Source organism: Amblyomma americanum, chromosome 3 (assembly GCF_052857255.1).
Source record: "Amblyomma americanum isolate KBUSLIRL-KWMA chromosome 3, ASM5285725v1, whole genome shotgun sequence".
NCBI classification, from domain to species: domain Eukaryota; kingdom Metazoa; phylum Arthropoda; class Arachnida; order Ixodida; family Ixodidae; genus Amblyomma; species Amblyomma americanum.
In genome coordinates, this window is record NC_135499.1 from 192,325,036 (window position 1) to 192,340,500 (window position 15,465).

Here is a 15,465-nt window from a genome sequence, read left to right on the forward strand (position 1 = left end):
AGTACACAGACTCAGACCTTGACACGAGACTACCGTTCTTTCCCCCATTTACCCCAAGCAGCCTTGTGCCTTGCACATAAAATAAAGGAGGTTGAATCAATTCCATCACAGCTACATGTGCTTGCACACTGGGTCCTCAGACTCCTATGGCAGAGTTCCTCTGGATTTCAACTAGGACATTGCACCACCCGCCAGCCAGCCAAGCCCGTCCGTTTGTCCGTCCGTCCATCCATCCACCCACACACCCATCCGTAATGGCTGGAAGGGGTCAACTTCCCGGCTATAGCATTAGCTTATTGTCGCACACATTTTCCGCCCTTCTGACCTTCCAGACCCCAGCACATGACACTAGAGAGAGAACAGCCATAAGGAGCACAACGTTTGTTTTTATTTTACAGGAACATGGTAAGCTGCTCGGATATTTACAGTGCAGTTGACATTATATAAAGGAAACTTTTATCCTCTGCAAAAGACAGGAGCACAGGAGTGACAATCCGCACGCACAAAAATAAAGAAAAGGGGGAAGTACAAGCTGTAAATTAACTCTTAACAGCCAAAAAAGAAACTGTTCCATCACTGGCGTATCCCACTTTTTTGCAAAAGCGGTGTATTCACAGTTCACAACACTTCTGCGTCACCTTGCACGTAGACAATGGGCATTTCTTTCCGCTCACGAGCCTGGAGGTCTGTATGCAGGTATGGAGGAACCTGGGGCAATGCAAGCCTCTTGCAAAAGGGACACAGACGCACATTCCGTCCCTGTGCTTTGCAAGCCCATTTACAATGCAAGACTCCTGTTGTCAGTTCTTCCAGACAGGCGCACATGATGGCACAAAAAGACGACGAAGGCAACGTGTAGAAAAGCGTGTGACTCGTCAACCAGATGGTTGGTCGAAAGATGGCACGCTTACTCCTGCCGCCATCTTCTCGTGCCGGAGGCACTAAAGCTCACATTGCAGGACTGCTGACCGACGGCCACTGCAGGCTGTCTCGCATCCTGCCCCAGTCCGGCAGGAGACTAGAGCGGTGATTCGCAAGAGTGGATGTCGCAAAGCCACTGTGTGCCGTGGAAAAAAAAAAAAAAAAGTCTGCAGTCTGTAATGCGAGGGTATAACTTCTGGTCGTGATCAGTCAAGTGGTCTGAAACCCAGGCCACACTAGTACTTCAGTTTTTCTGATGCCTAGATCAAAGGGGCTTCAGTCCAATGAAAAACTGTACTCTAACGATTTCATGTACAGAACGCCACACCAGTACATTGCCTCAAGATTGCCGAGAGACTGCGGCAGCCCAGCAGCAGGCACAAATCAAATCCGAACCGCAGTGCCCCCACCCCACAGATTAGGCACAAACATGCACCCCATTTAGTGAATCCATATGCAGCAACATTCTTTTTCCCAAGATTTGAAGGGAGTTCAGGTATAATAAAAGATAACAGCACCGATTACTGCAATGCGTGCATTAGACTGAGCAGGTAGCAAAGGTGGTTGTTTATGCATGTATGCCAAGCAGCCTCTGCCCTCACACTTTTTTTTCTTCTGTAGTTAGCATGCAACCCCAACATGAACTTTGTTATTTGGGTGACCAGTTGAGAGTAGTGCTTTGTGCCGCCTATAATTTCTGGTGGTGTCCTTATTTGGTGTTGCGGCACATTTCACTGCGGATGCCTTCTCCAAGCAGTGACGGTACCTAGAAACTGCCAAGGGCAGTGCAAGTAAGTGCTCTGCAAGCCACAGAAGTGTGCATCTGGCCCAAGAGACCTACAGGAGGGTGCACTGCAGCCCTCGCTGCACACACCCCGTCGCGCAGATGCTATACTGTGCAGAAGAAATAGAGGAAGAGGGAGCGATAGCAAGTGGAAAAAGAGAGAAGGGGGACTGAGAGGAAGAGCTTTCTCGTTTCCAGTTTATTTACAAAGGGGGGATGAACAAGGTAAGAAAAAAACATGCCACGCGGAACATTACAAACCAAAAAATAAATAGTTGGAGAAATCCTAATGCCTCTCGCAGCAAAGCAGGGGGCCCCGGCACGTATTGCTGAGCGGCCGGCACGCCTTACTCTCTCCTCTTTTCAGACAAGAGCAGCAGAAATTTTGACCACGGTCTGTCTTGGTTCCCCAAGTGTTTCCCTCCTACTTGGCGCCATTCACCAGGGAGGCCTCGTCCTGGCGTGGTGGCCGGGTCTTAGCAGGTGCCGGAGCTGGGGTGGCTGCTGGAGCTGTTGTCGCCGCACTGTCTGGGCGCACCTCGCCGTTCACCTTGCGTGTGGCTGGTGGCGGCCGCTCCTTCGGCTCGGACTGCATGTGCATGCATTGCAACAGCTCAAGTTGTACCAGTTGTCCTCAAACATCAAAAGGCAGATCAATGATAACTGCTTCTATGAGACCTAAGACCGATGGCAAAGTAGAGAATGAACTATTTCTCCACAGTTCATGCCGTGCGCTTGTCATTCTAGAACTTGCAACAACCACACCCCCCAATCAGCCTAGTCACCATCACCATCAGCTGGCTGCAAGACAAAGACCTCTCTCTCCCAGTCATGTTTACCTCTTTCAGTAGCCGGCTGGAGCCACCCTATCCCAAGCTTTCCCTTCTTCCATTAAGCCTCTACTACATTTTTCTTCTCTAGGTACCTACTGCAGTCTACCTCATAAGCCACCAGTAACCATCTCGCTATATGACCTGTCCAAAACCTCCTAATTTCAGTTAGGGTATCAGGTCACCAGAGGCAGTCTTTTCGCCAAATTTCTTATTGCAGCTTTACCTATAAAATGCAAGAGCACAGTGGACATGTGGGCACAGGAGAATTTTTTACAACTCGGACAGATTAATACAGAACACCCTGTATGGAGAAGCCTCCATTTCAGTTTCCACACCCAAAGCTGCTAAGGCACAGTGATTTACGCCTCATCGAAGAAAGTTTCAGTAGAACGTGGTTGGGGCTGTTTCCAAGAAATTCAATACACTGTGGCACCATCTAGTAACAAGAGCTAAAAGCACATGGTTGACAATGCAAAGGGAGCGTTGCTTTTTATCTAATAGTTCCTAAGTATTTCACCCTAAAGAAGCCGAGCACCAGGCAGGGGAAAGCTTGTACCCATTGTATCACAGGTGGGTACTCGGCAGTACCTCGGCAGTACTGGGGATCGAACCCCGCACCTCCTGCATGCAAGACGGATGCTCAAACCACTAGGCCGCTGCTGCGGTGGTGCAATGGAGATAGCATAAAGTATAATACACCATGACGAACACTCCCAAAAGAAAAAAAAAACACTATGCACTTAAAACTAAGCGATTTTTACCCGATGTGGTCACATGGTGGACTACAGGGATAATGGAGGGTTTTGCCGAAAGATGGGTTTTCAATGCGATTCTCAATGCCAAATTATAACTATAAATCCTAGTTTCTTTGATTTTTCAGTGCTAAATTCTTGCAGTTTGAAGCACACCTTTCATTTCCACCACAATCTCATGACGTGTTTTGGTCAGTGCTTGGTCCCCTTAACATGCACTGAAATTGCAAAGCACACGGGACTCTAGCACTTCGCCTCTATGCAAATGCGATCATCGTGGCTGGGATCAAAGCCATGTCCTTTTGGGTCAGCAGCCTAACACCATAACCACTAAGCCACCGTGGCAGCTGCACCCTCGAAGAGCTGGTATGCAGAAACACAGTATCCAATGCAGTGGCAAACAGCCGCAATTTGTAACAGGTGCCAGAGAAGGGTCAGTGGGCACACTAACCTTGCGATCCCTTGGAGGCAGCGGCTGGGCTGCGTTGCCCTCCTTGGCGTCCCGAGGCTCTGAGAAGCTGCGCGCGGCCACACGGTCTCCACCTGCCTGTTGCTGCCCTTGCTGCGACTGCGACTGCTGTGGACCACCCTCTGGACCACCGTAACGCCTTGGCCGGCGCTTCAGGTTTGGTCGTCGGTTACGTGGCCCTTCCGTTGAAGCCACACTCTCTGCAGTTTCACAACACATCATCAGCCTCTCAATATATGTGTATTTATATATATCCAGATTTCCTCTTGCAAGCCAGCACTTTTTGTGCCAAACAGCACTGTGTGACATATGGTACTGCTGTAATGGAGTGCTACACGGTAATTTTGACGATTTGGGCTCACTGCTGTGCACTGAAATTTGACTGGACTGGTCTTCTTGCCTTCAATAAATTGTGGCCAGTGCGGCCATGCTCAGTCCCTGAAATCACGGCCATGTCTGCAGGGCAGTACTATCATGAAACCCAAATACTGTCTTGTACACAAATATGCAACAATGCCAATGACATGAAGGCAACAAAAATTTTTGCAGCAGAAGTACATTGCTATAGTGTACAAGGAATAATTTGAGAAATTTTTTTCACTGTTCACATGATTTCTTGGAGGGAAATAAATTACACTGTTCCCAATGAGTAGCTATTGGCACCTTTGAAAGCTTCGTTTTGTCATCAGTTCCAACCATGAATGCAAAAATGTAGTTTATGCACAGGGCAGCAACAGGCTAGATCAGTGGTTCTCAATTGCACGTGCGCGTGTACCCCTCATGGAGACAGCAGAAGCGATGGAGGTCATATGGCCCAAAAGGACGAGGAAGATTTCTAGGCTAATAGCAAAAGCACCTCAATTTTCTTGTTTTGGCTGCGCTCTTTTTTATAACTGCTTTTTGCGCTTGCGGTAACCATTGATATAGTAGCGGGAAGGAGAGGAGGCAATGCAAGTGGATAAGCTGCCTCCAGTACCAATGGTGCTGCTCTTTTTCCCAAGTTGCGTGCAGCTCATTTGCAACTTTGTATGCTCTTCAAAGTTTTAATTAAGCCGAGACACAGCTAGGTGCAAAAAATTTATCACATGATTGGTTCAAAAAACCACAGCTCAAAGAAAGCACCTATTTCTAGCAATAAATTTACACCAAGCATAAGCAGCTCTAGTCTGGAATGCCTGAAGACATTTCCTGCCCCAATGTTAACTCGTGCTCAAAGATGCCGCTAAGAATGGTAGCTTTGTACTGCTGAACAGTCCAAAATATATAAAAGACAGTGCCTATAGCTAAAAAAAAAAAAAAATCCTGTAAACCATATGCCACTCAAATACTGGAAGAACGGTGCCACACAATAGGTTGACACCCGCACAGAAAGGCCGATCAATGCAATTAGTTAGAGGCACTCTACCGGGCCTCTGAGACGTGCAGTATGCACACTGAATACACTCCTGCTCATGCCATACTTCTGCGAGTCTTTGTTGTGTTCGCCATGGTCTAAGCGAGTGTGCAAACATGCTCTTGGCCAAGGACCGAGCAACTTGCCCCTATCCAGGCTGGCCACACTTGACACCTCGTGGCTGTCCAGCAGCGACTCGTCCTCGTCCGTCACTCGGCGTCGGTCACGTCCCCCTCCTCGCCTAGGCAGCTCGGGAGGACCGTTCTGTCGGTCGGGCCTGAAGCCTGCAAGGGACAGCCCTTTTGGCCCAGCTGCGCCATGCAGACTCGGAGCGCAGCAAGCTAGGGAACCAACTGTAATAAGCTGTGGCTAGGCTATTCACTGTCTACCGTATGATCTGTGTAGCAGCGCGCCTGCAGCATTGCCGGATCACCTGCGCTCACACCAGCTGACTGCACAATGCAGGACCAGCTAGCCCCTCTTCCTGGCCGGATTTGCATTCAAGGTTCCCATGTGGAGGAGGAAGACCCTTGCAGCAGCAGCATCAGCAGCAGCAGAGCACGCTGCCCCAGCAGGAGCGAAAGGGTCTTCCCCCAGGCAGCTCACACACACAGCCCAGGTGACAGAAGAGGCCAGCCTCGTTTATTGCGTGGTCCAGGCACAGACACCGTATTTGCACAAAGTTGGCTTCGTGTCCAGTCACAATTTTTGTTGGTGATCAGCTCTCACAAGGACCCTTTCGCCCCTGCTGCAGGTGCAAGGCTTCCCCGACCACACAGGCACACACACAGTCCGGCACACACAGTCAAGGCACACCGACGAGGGTCCTTGCGGGCATTTGGCACTGGGCGCATCCTCCACAGCCTACAGGACCGCCTGCACACACACACTCCAGGAGGCGCCACTGCAGGCACACCTCCCTGCCGCCCAGAGAGCCGCTGGTCATGCAACGGACGGTGCTCAGCAGACTAGACTGTTACATCACAGGCAAGGTAAGTATGACACCAGAGAAGGCAGCAATGCTGAGCACCAGGCCATGTAATTTGTCACTAACCTGCTTTCAAAGACGGGTCACACCAAATGGCTTCCCACTCAAGACGCACAGATGTGCAATTGTAAGTGGGCAGTGTCCATTTTTTAACTTGCTCACAAAGTACAAATTCCCACTACAGCTTGAAACCCCAGCCTCATGCAACTCTCCTTTCTTCATGAACCAACGGCATTGCCACTCACAGACAGCCAGTGCTTTGTGTAAGACTACTGCTTCAAAACAGTCTTTGGTCCAAGAAGTGCATGCACCTCCTAAAAACATGCAACTGGCTTGTGCTAACAATAGCCACCAGCTTGCTTCAGACACCTCACATAAGCAAGTGAACTCTGCAACACAGAAGCAATGCTAACGGTCATGTGCAATGCCTCCAGTGAACTCGGAGGGGTAGACTCATTACTCCTGGGAACGTAGCATGCTTGCACACCACTTGTGACACAATCTGCCCTCGTGTGTGTGGTGGCACCTCTAGGGTCTGCCCTGGCCCCTGCGGCTGTGCTGCCCACCTGCCGAGGAGCCGTAGCGCCCTCCGCTGTCTCCTCCGGCAGCCCAGCGCCGGCCACCCCAGGGGGCACCGCCTCCTCGAGGAGCGCCCCCTCGGCCACGACCTCCCCGGCCCATAGCGGGTGGTGGCGGCCCTCCCTCGTGGTGCTCGGATGCAGGGTGGTAGCTCAGGCCCCCCCGGCGGCCCCCACCTCCCATCGGAGGAGCTCCCAGTTGGCTGCGAAGCTGCTGGTCAATCTCGAGCTTCTCCTGGCGCAGCTTTTCCACCTCCTGGAGGGGGCAGAGCAGGCACGAGTTGGAGCCAGAGGCACACAGACACACAACGGCCATGCTCACCTTGAGATGCGCCAGGTGGTACTCGAGGAGGATGCGGGCATTGCCAATGCTCTCCACTGTGCCCACAAACACAAAGGGGACCTGCAAACCACAGCACACTGCATGTAGTCCACACTTGGCTGGATGCATATCACAAGCAGTCTCTCTTGGCCTGCATTGACCTATGGCTTGCTACACCAGGATTTACACAGCTTTTCTTTTTCTTAAAGATGCTCCTCATCTAATCAATAGCCAAGCATCATTACAAAGGATCCACCATTACCCTCAACAATCGAACTCAAACATTCCAACGATTATTTTCCAGCTTTTTTCGCTGCATGGTCTGCTTTTTTTGCGACAACAGGCGAAAGTATGCAAGTGGTGCCATGCCCAGTGATGCTACACCAAATTAGGAGCAGTCTGGAGCATGTAGCTTTCAATTCACAAATCTTTTAGGTTAGCAAACCTTGCTGGAGAAGTGACTTTGATGTAAAGATGTGCTATACTAATAAAGTTGCGGTATGCCTGGGATGTTAAGGGGTAAGCAATATTCATCCCGTGTATTTTAGGGCATGCTTCGGTACACTTTTCTGAACAACCAAGAGAGATTGCGCCTACCTGTTCATATAATTTTTATCATTGCTTTATGCTCTTTTAACAATTAAAACACTAATTTATAATTTTTATCTCCCGAAGACTACATTTAAGGCTGCTTTAGGCACTGTTTCTGTCTATAACATCAAAACATCTTTGCAGATGCGAATTTTGGCTCAGTATATTTCTACATGCTCATATGAAGCATAGACAAGGAATTGGACTTCTGCCTCGTATCATTTTGAAGATAATGGTACCATTGTGCCAAAGATCTTGTTTTGAGATAAATGACATAATGCAAAAATTAACTTAATTACGACATTTTTCGCTTTGCAAATATTCCAGCACACTATAACCAATATGTGTGTGCATGCCAAAGTGTGATCTCAGGCTGGCCAGTGGCATTTGTTATGCTTAACCTACCTGCAGAGAGTGACTGACTCAATGTAATCGGAGCAAAGTACAAGCCAAAGCACAGATCTCCAACAGGTTTTTCTACGAGTATAACTCATGTTGCATGCCCCCAAAGCTTTTGGCCCTGCACCTAACCTATATCATGTCGGAGGTACCTAGCCGACCTAGCACAGGCACAAAGATGGTTTGGTTCGTGGGGCTTAACGTCCAAAAGCGATTCGGGCTACGAGCGTCTCCCAACAGTTTTGACCGGCTGGGATTCTTTGACGTGCACTGGCACTGTGCAGGACACAAGTCTCTAGCATTTTGCCACCACCGAAATGCGACCACCACAGCCAGGATCGAACCAGTTTCTTTCGGGTGAGCAGCCAAGCACCCTAACCACTGAACCACCGCGGTGGCTACACAGACACAAAGAGGAAGTGAGAATAGAAGAGCGCCAATGACATAGATGGCAGTGCACTGTGGCATATCCATATATGGGGCACATCCATGCTCATGCGCCAGCAACAAAGCATGCCATCGCTCTAGACAGTGCAGTTTGTTTCACTGTTCATGTTTGGCCTCAGCCTGTGTCCTTCTGTACTTGTCCTCGTTTTTGCCTTACGCCGCACTTTATAGAAAAATTCTGCCTAAAATATATTTTTTTTTTTGCATACCCCGAAGGTCTACACTTCAGGACCTGAACAATTTGCACCAACGAAGAACAGAGATCAGTACTTCCTTTTCCTGGTACCATGACGAATACATATTTCTACAGCAGGTGCGCCTTATGAAGCACTGCACATGGCTGATCTATTTAAATGCTCAAGCAAGAGTCCCAAACTATGACGCTAGAATGGTGTGTTGGGCAAGCATGACATGATGAACAGGCCAAACAGGATGGGACACTAGGAAATGAAAACCTTTACTTCTGAGGCCACAGCCTAGCCCAGAAAAGAAGAAGTAGAATGGCACCATTTGTCCGTGTGCACCTTCCTACAGTCCCATACTGTTTTGAATGTTTATCAAAGCTTACTAAGACAGCAGCCTAGATACACCAGAGCAGAAAGACGCATGCGAGCCTTTCTGCAATAGCCTGTGCACCCCACGCCAACAGCAATGCGCCACCACACCCCAGACCTTGCTCAGCCCCAGGATTCGTGCAGAAACAAGGGTTAAGCAAGTGCTGTCATCTGAGCATAACTTCACTTGAGTGAACTTCTCCGATTCCAACACACACTAGCAGTAGAACTGGAATTGTCAAAATTTCCACTTAAGCAAATTCTACACAACCACCTTAATTAGGGGGGAAAGAAAAGAGCCAGGAACCTTATTTTATCACCAGGCATGCTTTGACAAACCTGAACCAATACGAACAGAACAAAGCTCACCATTGAAGGCCCAATAACGTCTGATGCATCCGCTTTTCCTTGCCATGTAGAATGGGGTAACTGTTGGGATAAAGCACGCTTGGACTGCACGCACTAGGCCCAGACAGGTACACCTTCTGCATAATGCTGATGTTCTGCATGCCTTAGCTTTGCCATGCACCATGTAAGTGAACCCTCACTGTTCATTCAAGTGAAGTTCTACGGCATTAGAAGAGCGATCTACAAGGCCACATTTTAATGCACACTTCCAACTGTACAAGCCCAGAAGCATACAAAAAGGAAAAGACATCGTAGCATATTTTTTTGTTTTAGAAGCCTGCAGTTGATTTTTTTCTTTTTTACATATGCTTTGGAATTACGTATTCTGCCATTACTTGGTAACACTGCTGCTCACCAAACTTCGTATTCCTTTTCATGCTGCAGTGAGTGGTTGGTGTTCGCCACAGAAACCCATCCCATTTGCAACTCATGTACCTGACGGCTTTACAAAAGTGCTATGTGTGCACTCTGGCCTTTATACCCCCAGGACAGCAAGACCATTCCTTCTCTCTCAATGGGCATCACCTGGCAGATTTCATGAAGTGCACACGCGACAAACGGTGTGCATGTGGCAAGTCAAACAACGCACTAACACCTTGAAAGAAATGGCTACCCACCTCCTCTCGGGGACTCTCATTCTCGTTGTCACCTTCAATCTTGACCCTCACTACACCAGACTTGTCCACCATTTCCTGGATGATGCGGCCGTTCTTCCCTATCACCTTACCTGCACAAAAAGGCAGAAAAAGCACATCTTTGCATGGGATTCCTGGTTAACTCTTTCCTTAGTGCAGGAAAACAGGCAATTTAAGGGTGGCATGCAGAAAAATTTTGATCAAATTTTAAAACTGCCTCAAAATGCCCTTGCGCCATAAAAATCCACTTCCATCACCATCAAAACTGCCTTATTGCCGCACAACATAGCGATGCTAAAAGAGCTTTTCTTTTAATAAAATCAGGGAAGAAGCAGGATGTGTGTTGCTTATGAAAAAAACTGACTGGCAAAATCTGAGATTACAGAATGATTTACAAAAATATTAAGGGAAGACGCAGGTTTAAAAAAAACATCACGAAAAAGATTTTTTCAAAAAATCACACTTTCGGCATGTGTTGACATTTCATGCAGTGATGCGATTGGCAGCCTTGCAAGCATTCTCACTGCAACTTTTTTGTAATGACATTAAATGGAGACACATAGCGCAACTCCAAAAATAATGGCATTAAACTTAAGGGGGACATGGCTCTTAAAGCTATTTTTTTTACCAAATTTGAAGAAATTCACCATTTATTCAGTTTTTCGCACTAATTTCAAAGATCGTTTTTTTAAATACGCAAATTAGTTACAAAGCTAAATGAAGTTACTGGTTCATAATTTGCAGGAACAATGAAAAAATAACCGCACTACAGAAATTGATATTATGGGGAGATGCTACTTGAAGACACTTTTTTCTTAATGTGAACTAGAACAATGAAATTCCAGCTATTAACAGTTTTTTAATGCTGATTTTAAATCTTTAATTGTTTTTATTGTGAGTTGCAGTTTTTATTGTTTCATGACAACGTCTAAAATGTACACATTTTTGCGCCTTATTTTTGCTCACACTAAACCTCCATAATTACACACCATTGACGGCTCATTTTTGTCCATATAGACTGTAGAAAGGCGAAAACTATTTATAAAATGCATACAAAATACGATAATACAGAAGAAAAATTGGAACCTGGCAAGTGTACATTGTTGAGACACCACCGAGTAACGAAATTTGTTCGTAAATATGTAATCAATATTGATGTCTAAAGGAGATAAGAACACTCCTCACACCTCAGAGAAAATATGTGAAAAATTTCATGCATATCAGAGCTTCATAAGTACCAAAAACAAGGTGGGCAAACTCAAAAAGTTGACCAAAATTAGATTTTGAGAAAAATGCATTTTAAAGTTAAAGTACATGTTTATTTACAAAAGGAGGCTTAGTTTCTAATTAAACTTTTACAGAAATGAGGAAAATTGTCCATAAAAAAGCCACTGTCACTAGAAACACTTCCTGCACCATAAGCTTCTCATACCAAATTTCGAACGAATGGGCCACAACAACAGCTTTTACGTTGACGGCGAAGCTTTTGTGAGAGCTCCCGCTGTCGTAACCTCGGGCCGCACTCTTTCTGGCATCCTTGCCGGCCGTAACTCGCCGCGATGTATGTGCTCGGGAAATAACACTTTCTGGGCCTGCACAGTTTTCACAGTACAGTTCTAGAAACGATGCTAGTCTTTTACGCTTCGCGACCGGTTCCCCGGACACGAATTCCGATCGCTGACACGTCGAGCAAATCGCACCGCTCACGAGCATGTTCAGCGCTGTCAAATCGGTAATGACCCACCACCCGTTATCGAGCAGTCTTTCCTCATCTTCTTTTCTGAAGCACTCAAGTATTCCAACACCGCTCCAGTTTCCTCGTCCAGAGCGCTGCCCCGGCGGAATAGACGTCGCCTTCGTTAGGCCTAGGAGCCGCTGGTACGCTTGCCGCTGGACGCGCCTTCGCCCTCGTTTTGCACTGACGGCCTCTATATTTGTGCACAGAACGGCTTTTCACTGCACCATGACTCCACCTGCTTGGTCCTGCTTCATCCATGGCAAAAATAAAAATGCCGAAGGATCGCCACTCATCTGCGTATCTCTATGAAGCATGGACCCAGCAAGTTGGCTTCACCACACACATGCACGCTGCGGCCAATGGCAATCCCCGATCAGTACCACGTGATTTAAAAGCCTGTCGCAGCACTCGGAAACAGCGGCAAAGACATCCGTTTTTTTTTTATTATTTCTTCCGCTGCTGCACCCCAGGCAACCCTAACCCTGGTCGTTGCGAGAATACAGCTTGGGTGAGCTCCTCGCACGTTTCGCAATGGCGAGCGGCCTCGCTGCGTAAATCGAGAGACAGTCAAAGATAGCGCACTGAACAGCCATAGTGTGCCATTTAAATGCAGTTTTTACTGTTTTCCCGTCCGGATTTTGCGCCGATTTTTATTTTCATGAAAGTAGACACTCTAAACTTGCAAAAACAAAAAACTGAGTTTCGAAGAAAAAAAAAAAACGTTTTTCGACCTGCATCTACGGGGAGATGCTACCCGAAGACACTTTTTCTTAAAAATACATAACCTAGAACAATGACACTCTGGCTCCTTATAGAGTTTTTTAGGCTGATTTCAAATATATATTTAGTATTATTGCAAGTTTCATAGTTTTTGTTCTGTACTATGACAAAGTGCAAAATATAAGCCTTTTGCCCCCCCCATCATAATTGCTTCATATTCTTCCACTTGCACTATAGAATGCCAATAACTAAGTAAGAAGAGCACATAAAATATCATATACACATGAAAAATTGGTACTTGGGAAGTCTCCAATACCCACACCCCAGTAAGTGTTTACTTGAAATTTGTCCCATATATATAAACAATATTGACATTTAAATGAGATAACAGCACTCCTCACACATTACAGAAAATGTGGGTGAAATTTCATCCAGATCCGAGCACTAGAAGTATAAAAATCAAAGGGGCAAAAGTAAAAAACTGGCCAGAAATTGCATTTTGAGAAAAACAATTTTGAAAGTTAGAATAAAAGTTTACTTACAAAAGAAGGCCTGAAATGTGATTAAAACTGCACAAGAAAAGAGTCAAACTGTCCTTTCAGGAGCCACTGCCATTAAAATGAGCCAGCACCATAAGTTTGGCCCTCGCGTGCTGTCTTTTGATGAGCCCAGCACAACTAAATCTTGAGGTGGAAGCACGCCCAGCTCTTCTAGCACACGCTCAAAACTGGAATGCCCTCGGTTGTACCAAAGAACTGCCAAAGCAGTGGCCATCTCCACAACAAATCTTGAAGCAAACAGTGTTTTGGGACAGAGAAGCCATATTTTGCTGTTTAGCGACTCCGCTGCATTCTGAGTTTTGCCCTGAACGCCTGCTACTGCCGCCTTCATCCATAACGAATACAAATACGAAAATGAACATTGTTTATCTACGCACCTCGACGAGACAACGGACCCAGCAAGTAGGCTTCGCCACACGTAGGTGCGCAGCGGCCAATGGCGATCCCCAATCCGCACCACGTGATTCGCAGCTCTCGAAAAATGCGGCACACGCATGCCTTTTATTATTATTTCTTGCACTCTAGCAGCCCGGGCAACCATGGTTATTGGAAGGAGGAGGCTTGGCTGAGCTCCGCATGCGATCCGCAGCCACGAGACGCTAAAAGACGGCGCACTTTAGGACTTTTAACAGCCACCCTGTGCTCTTTAAACGCAATTTTGACCCAGTTACAGTGTTTTTCGACCCGTATCTCCCCTTAACATATGGCTAGGTACTAGAAAGCATAAGGAATACAATGTTATGAGTTCTTTCTAATTTAACAAATATTAGTGATACTATAGCAATCTAAAGTTCACTGTTCCAAATGTGGATACCCTATTGTCTGATCTAGAGCAGAGAGAGAGAGAGAGAAAAACTTTATTTTCCACCGATATAGGAGGCACCCCTACCTTTGCAACACAAGTACGAGCACCCGGGAAGGAGTAGGGGGCTCTGTGCCTAGAGGCCTGTGTGGGGTTCTTCGAGGCCTCGGTCGCCAGGCGGATGACTTAGAGTTGGTCTTCGAGTTTCGAGCTTCGAAGAAGAGACTCCCAAGCTTCCTCATTATCAATGTTTACGGAAGCCCCAGGTAAGTAGGTGCATTGCCAGATTATGCGGTTTAGTGTCCCTCTCTGAGCACATTGATTACATCTGTCGTGTTCTCTGCAGTCTATGCTAAGGTATAGACAATGTGGGCAGAACAACTAAATATTAAGATCCAAAATCTGTTCCAAATGTGTGCTTTGCATTTAGCTACATGCCACAAAAAAAATTATGGTTCTATATGCCTTAAAGGCAGAGATATTTTCCGCAAATTAGCAAGAAGTCAAAATGGGTATTTTGAGAAACGAGAAAAAAAATAAATAAGACTTACTTTTAATCAAAAATGCGGAAAAAATAGTGCCATATTTTGCATCCTATGTAACTGAAAGCCACCAGGAATGTAGTCAGTCTGACTATGGCCACCCGAATGGCGCTTTCTTAAGCTTAAAGTCGGCGTTGAGTTTCTGAACCAATTGCCCGCACAGAGCACAGTAGAATCTTGGTGATAGGAACACGGTTGATACGAATTCGCAAAATTCCCCAGCCGGAGTGCATTGTGCACAACGCACAAAATTCCGGATGTTCCGCACCCTCTCCCGCGCCACATCGATGATATGAACACCCAAGCCCCGATCGCACCTTCGAGCACTAAGCGCGGCCTTCACATCGTAAAAATCGCGATAGCTAATCGTGCGGTACTTGCCGCGATTAGCATGGCCACATGGCTGTGAATAAATCCAGTCAGCCGTATGGCTGACTTTTGAAAAGTTGAAACGTTTTGAAAAGATGGGGCCACCAGTGCTTCGCCATGCAGCAGCCATGAAGCAGCAACGGCCGAATCAGACGTGGCCATTTGAATAAGCGCCACGTGGGGACCAATGAAGTAGCCCCTAGGTTGCTTTATTTTTCGGCTTTGTATTCTGCTCGCTGGGCAGTCCAGGATGCCTAGGTCTGGCAGGAAAGCAAACCGAAAGGGCGCTCTTTTGAATGAGGCCAAGACAGTCGTGATCCACCATGCGGTTTTCGAAATCGCGGATGCTACAAAACGGGCGATTTTGACATATTGCTCGCGCAGAGTCCTCGTCAGTTGATTTACATCACAGTGAATATTAGAGCTACAATATGTCTTTTGGGACTGAATTTTCAGTTATAGATGCAGGAAAGCATGAGGAATTAAAAAGCGATATAAGTGAAAAAGCTTTTTTTTTTCGAGATTTTTTCATCTTCAAGACTTGGCTCCTACATTGAAAAATTCAGTTTGCCATTAAGAGAACCAAACCCTGATGACTGTTGCATTCCAAGTCAGTGTTTGCTTGGCTCACTGTTCACAGTTTCGTGCATAATGAATGTG

General features: G+C 46.8%; 1 protein-coding gene across 7 annotated transcripts in view; it reads right to left on the reverse strand.

The window, feature by feature from the left end:
- Positions 1-366: 366 nt before the first annotated feature.
- Positions 367-15,465, reverse strand: part of Fmr1 (synaptic functional regulator FMR1) — a 45,879-nt gene continuing 30,780 nt past the window's right edge. For 4 of the 7 annotated variants that reach the window (XM_077659370.1, XM_077659372.1, XM_077659371.1 and 1 more), the window contains 7 exons: positions 10,057-10,166; positions 9,401-9,460; positions 7,041-7,121; positions 6,707-6,974; positions 5,299-5,436; positions 3,742-3,959; positions 367-2,294 (listed from right to left, as the gene is read on the reverse strand). In XM_077659370.1, coding sequence (XP_077515496.1) covers positions 2,130-2,294; positions 3,742-3,959; positions 5,299-5,436; positions 6,707-6,974; positions 7,041-7,121; positions 9,401-9,460; positions 10,057-10,166 — 1,040 coding nt within the window. In that variant the 3' untranslated portion in view covers positions 367-2,129. The remainder of the gene's footprint in view (positions 2,295-3,741; positions 3,960-5,298; positions 5,437-6,706; positions 6,975-7,040; positions 7,122-9,400; positions 9,461-10,056; positions 10,167-15,465) is intronic. The other 3 variants (XM_077659375.1, XM_077659374.1, XM_077659373.1) reach the window with 1 other exon arrangement.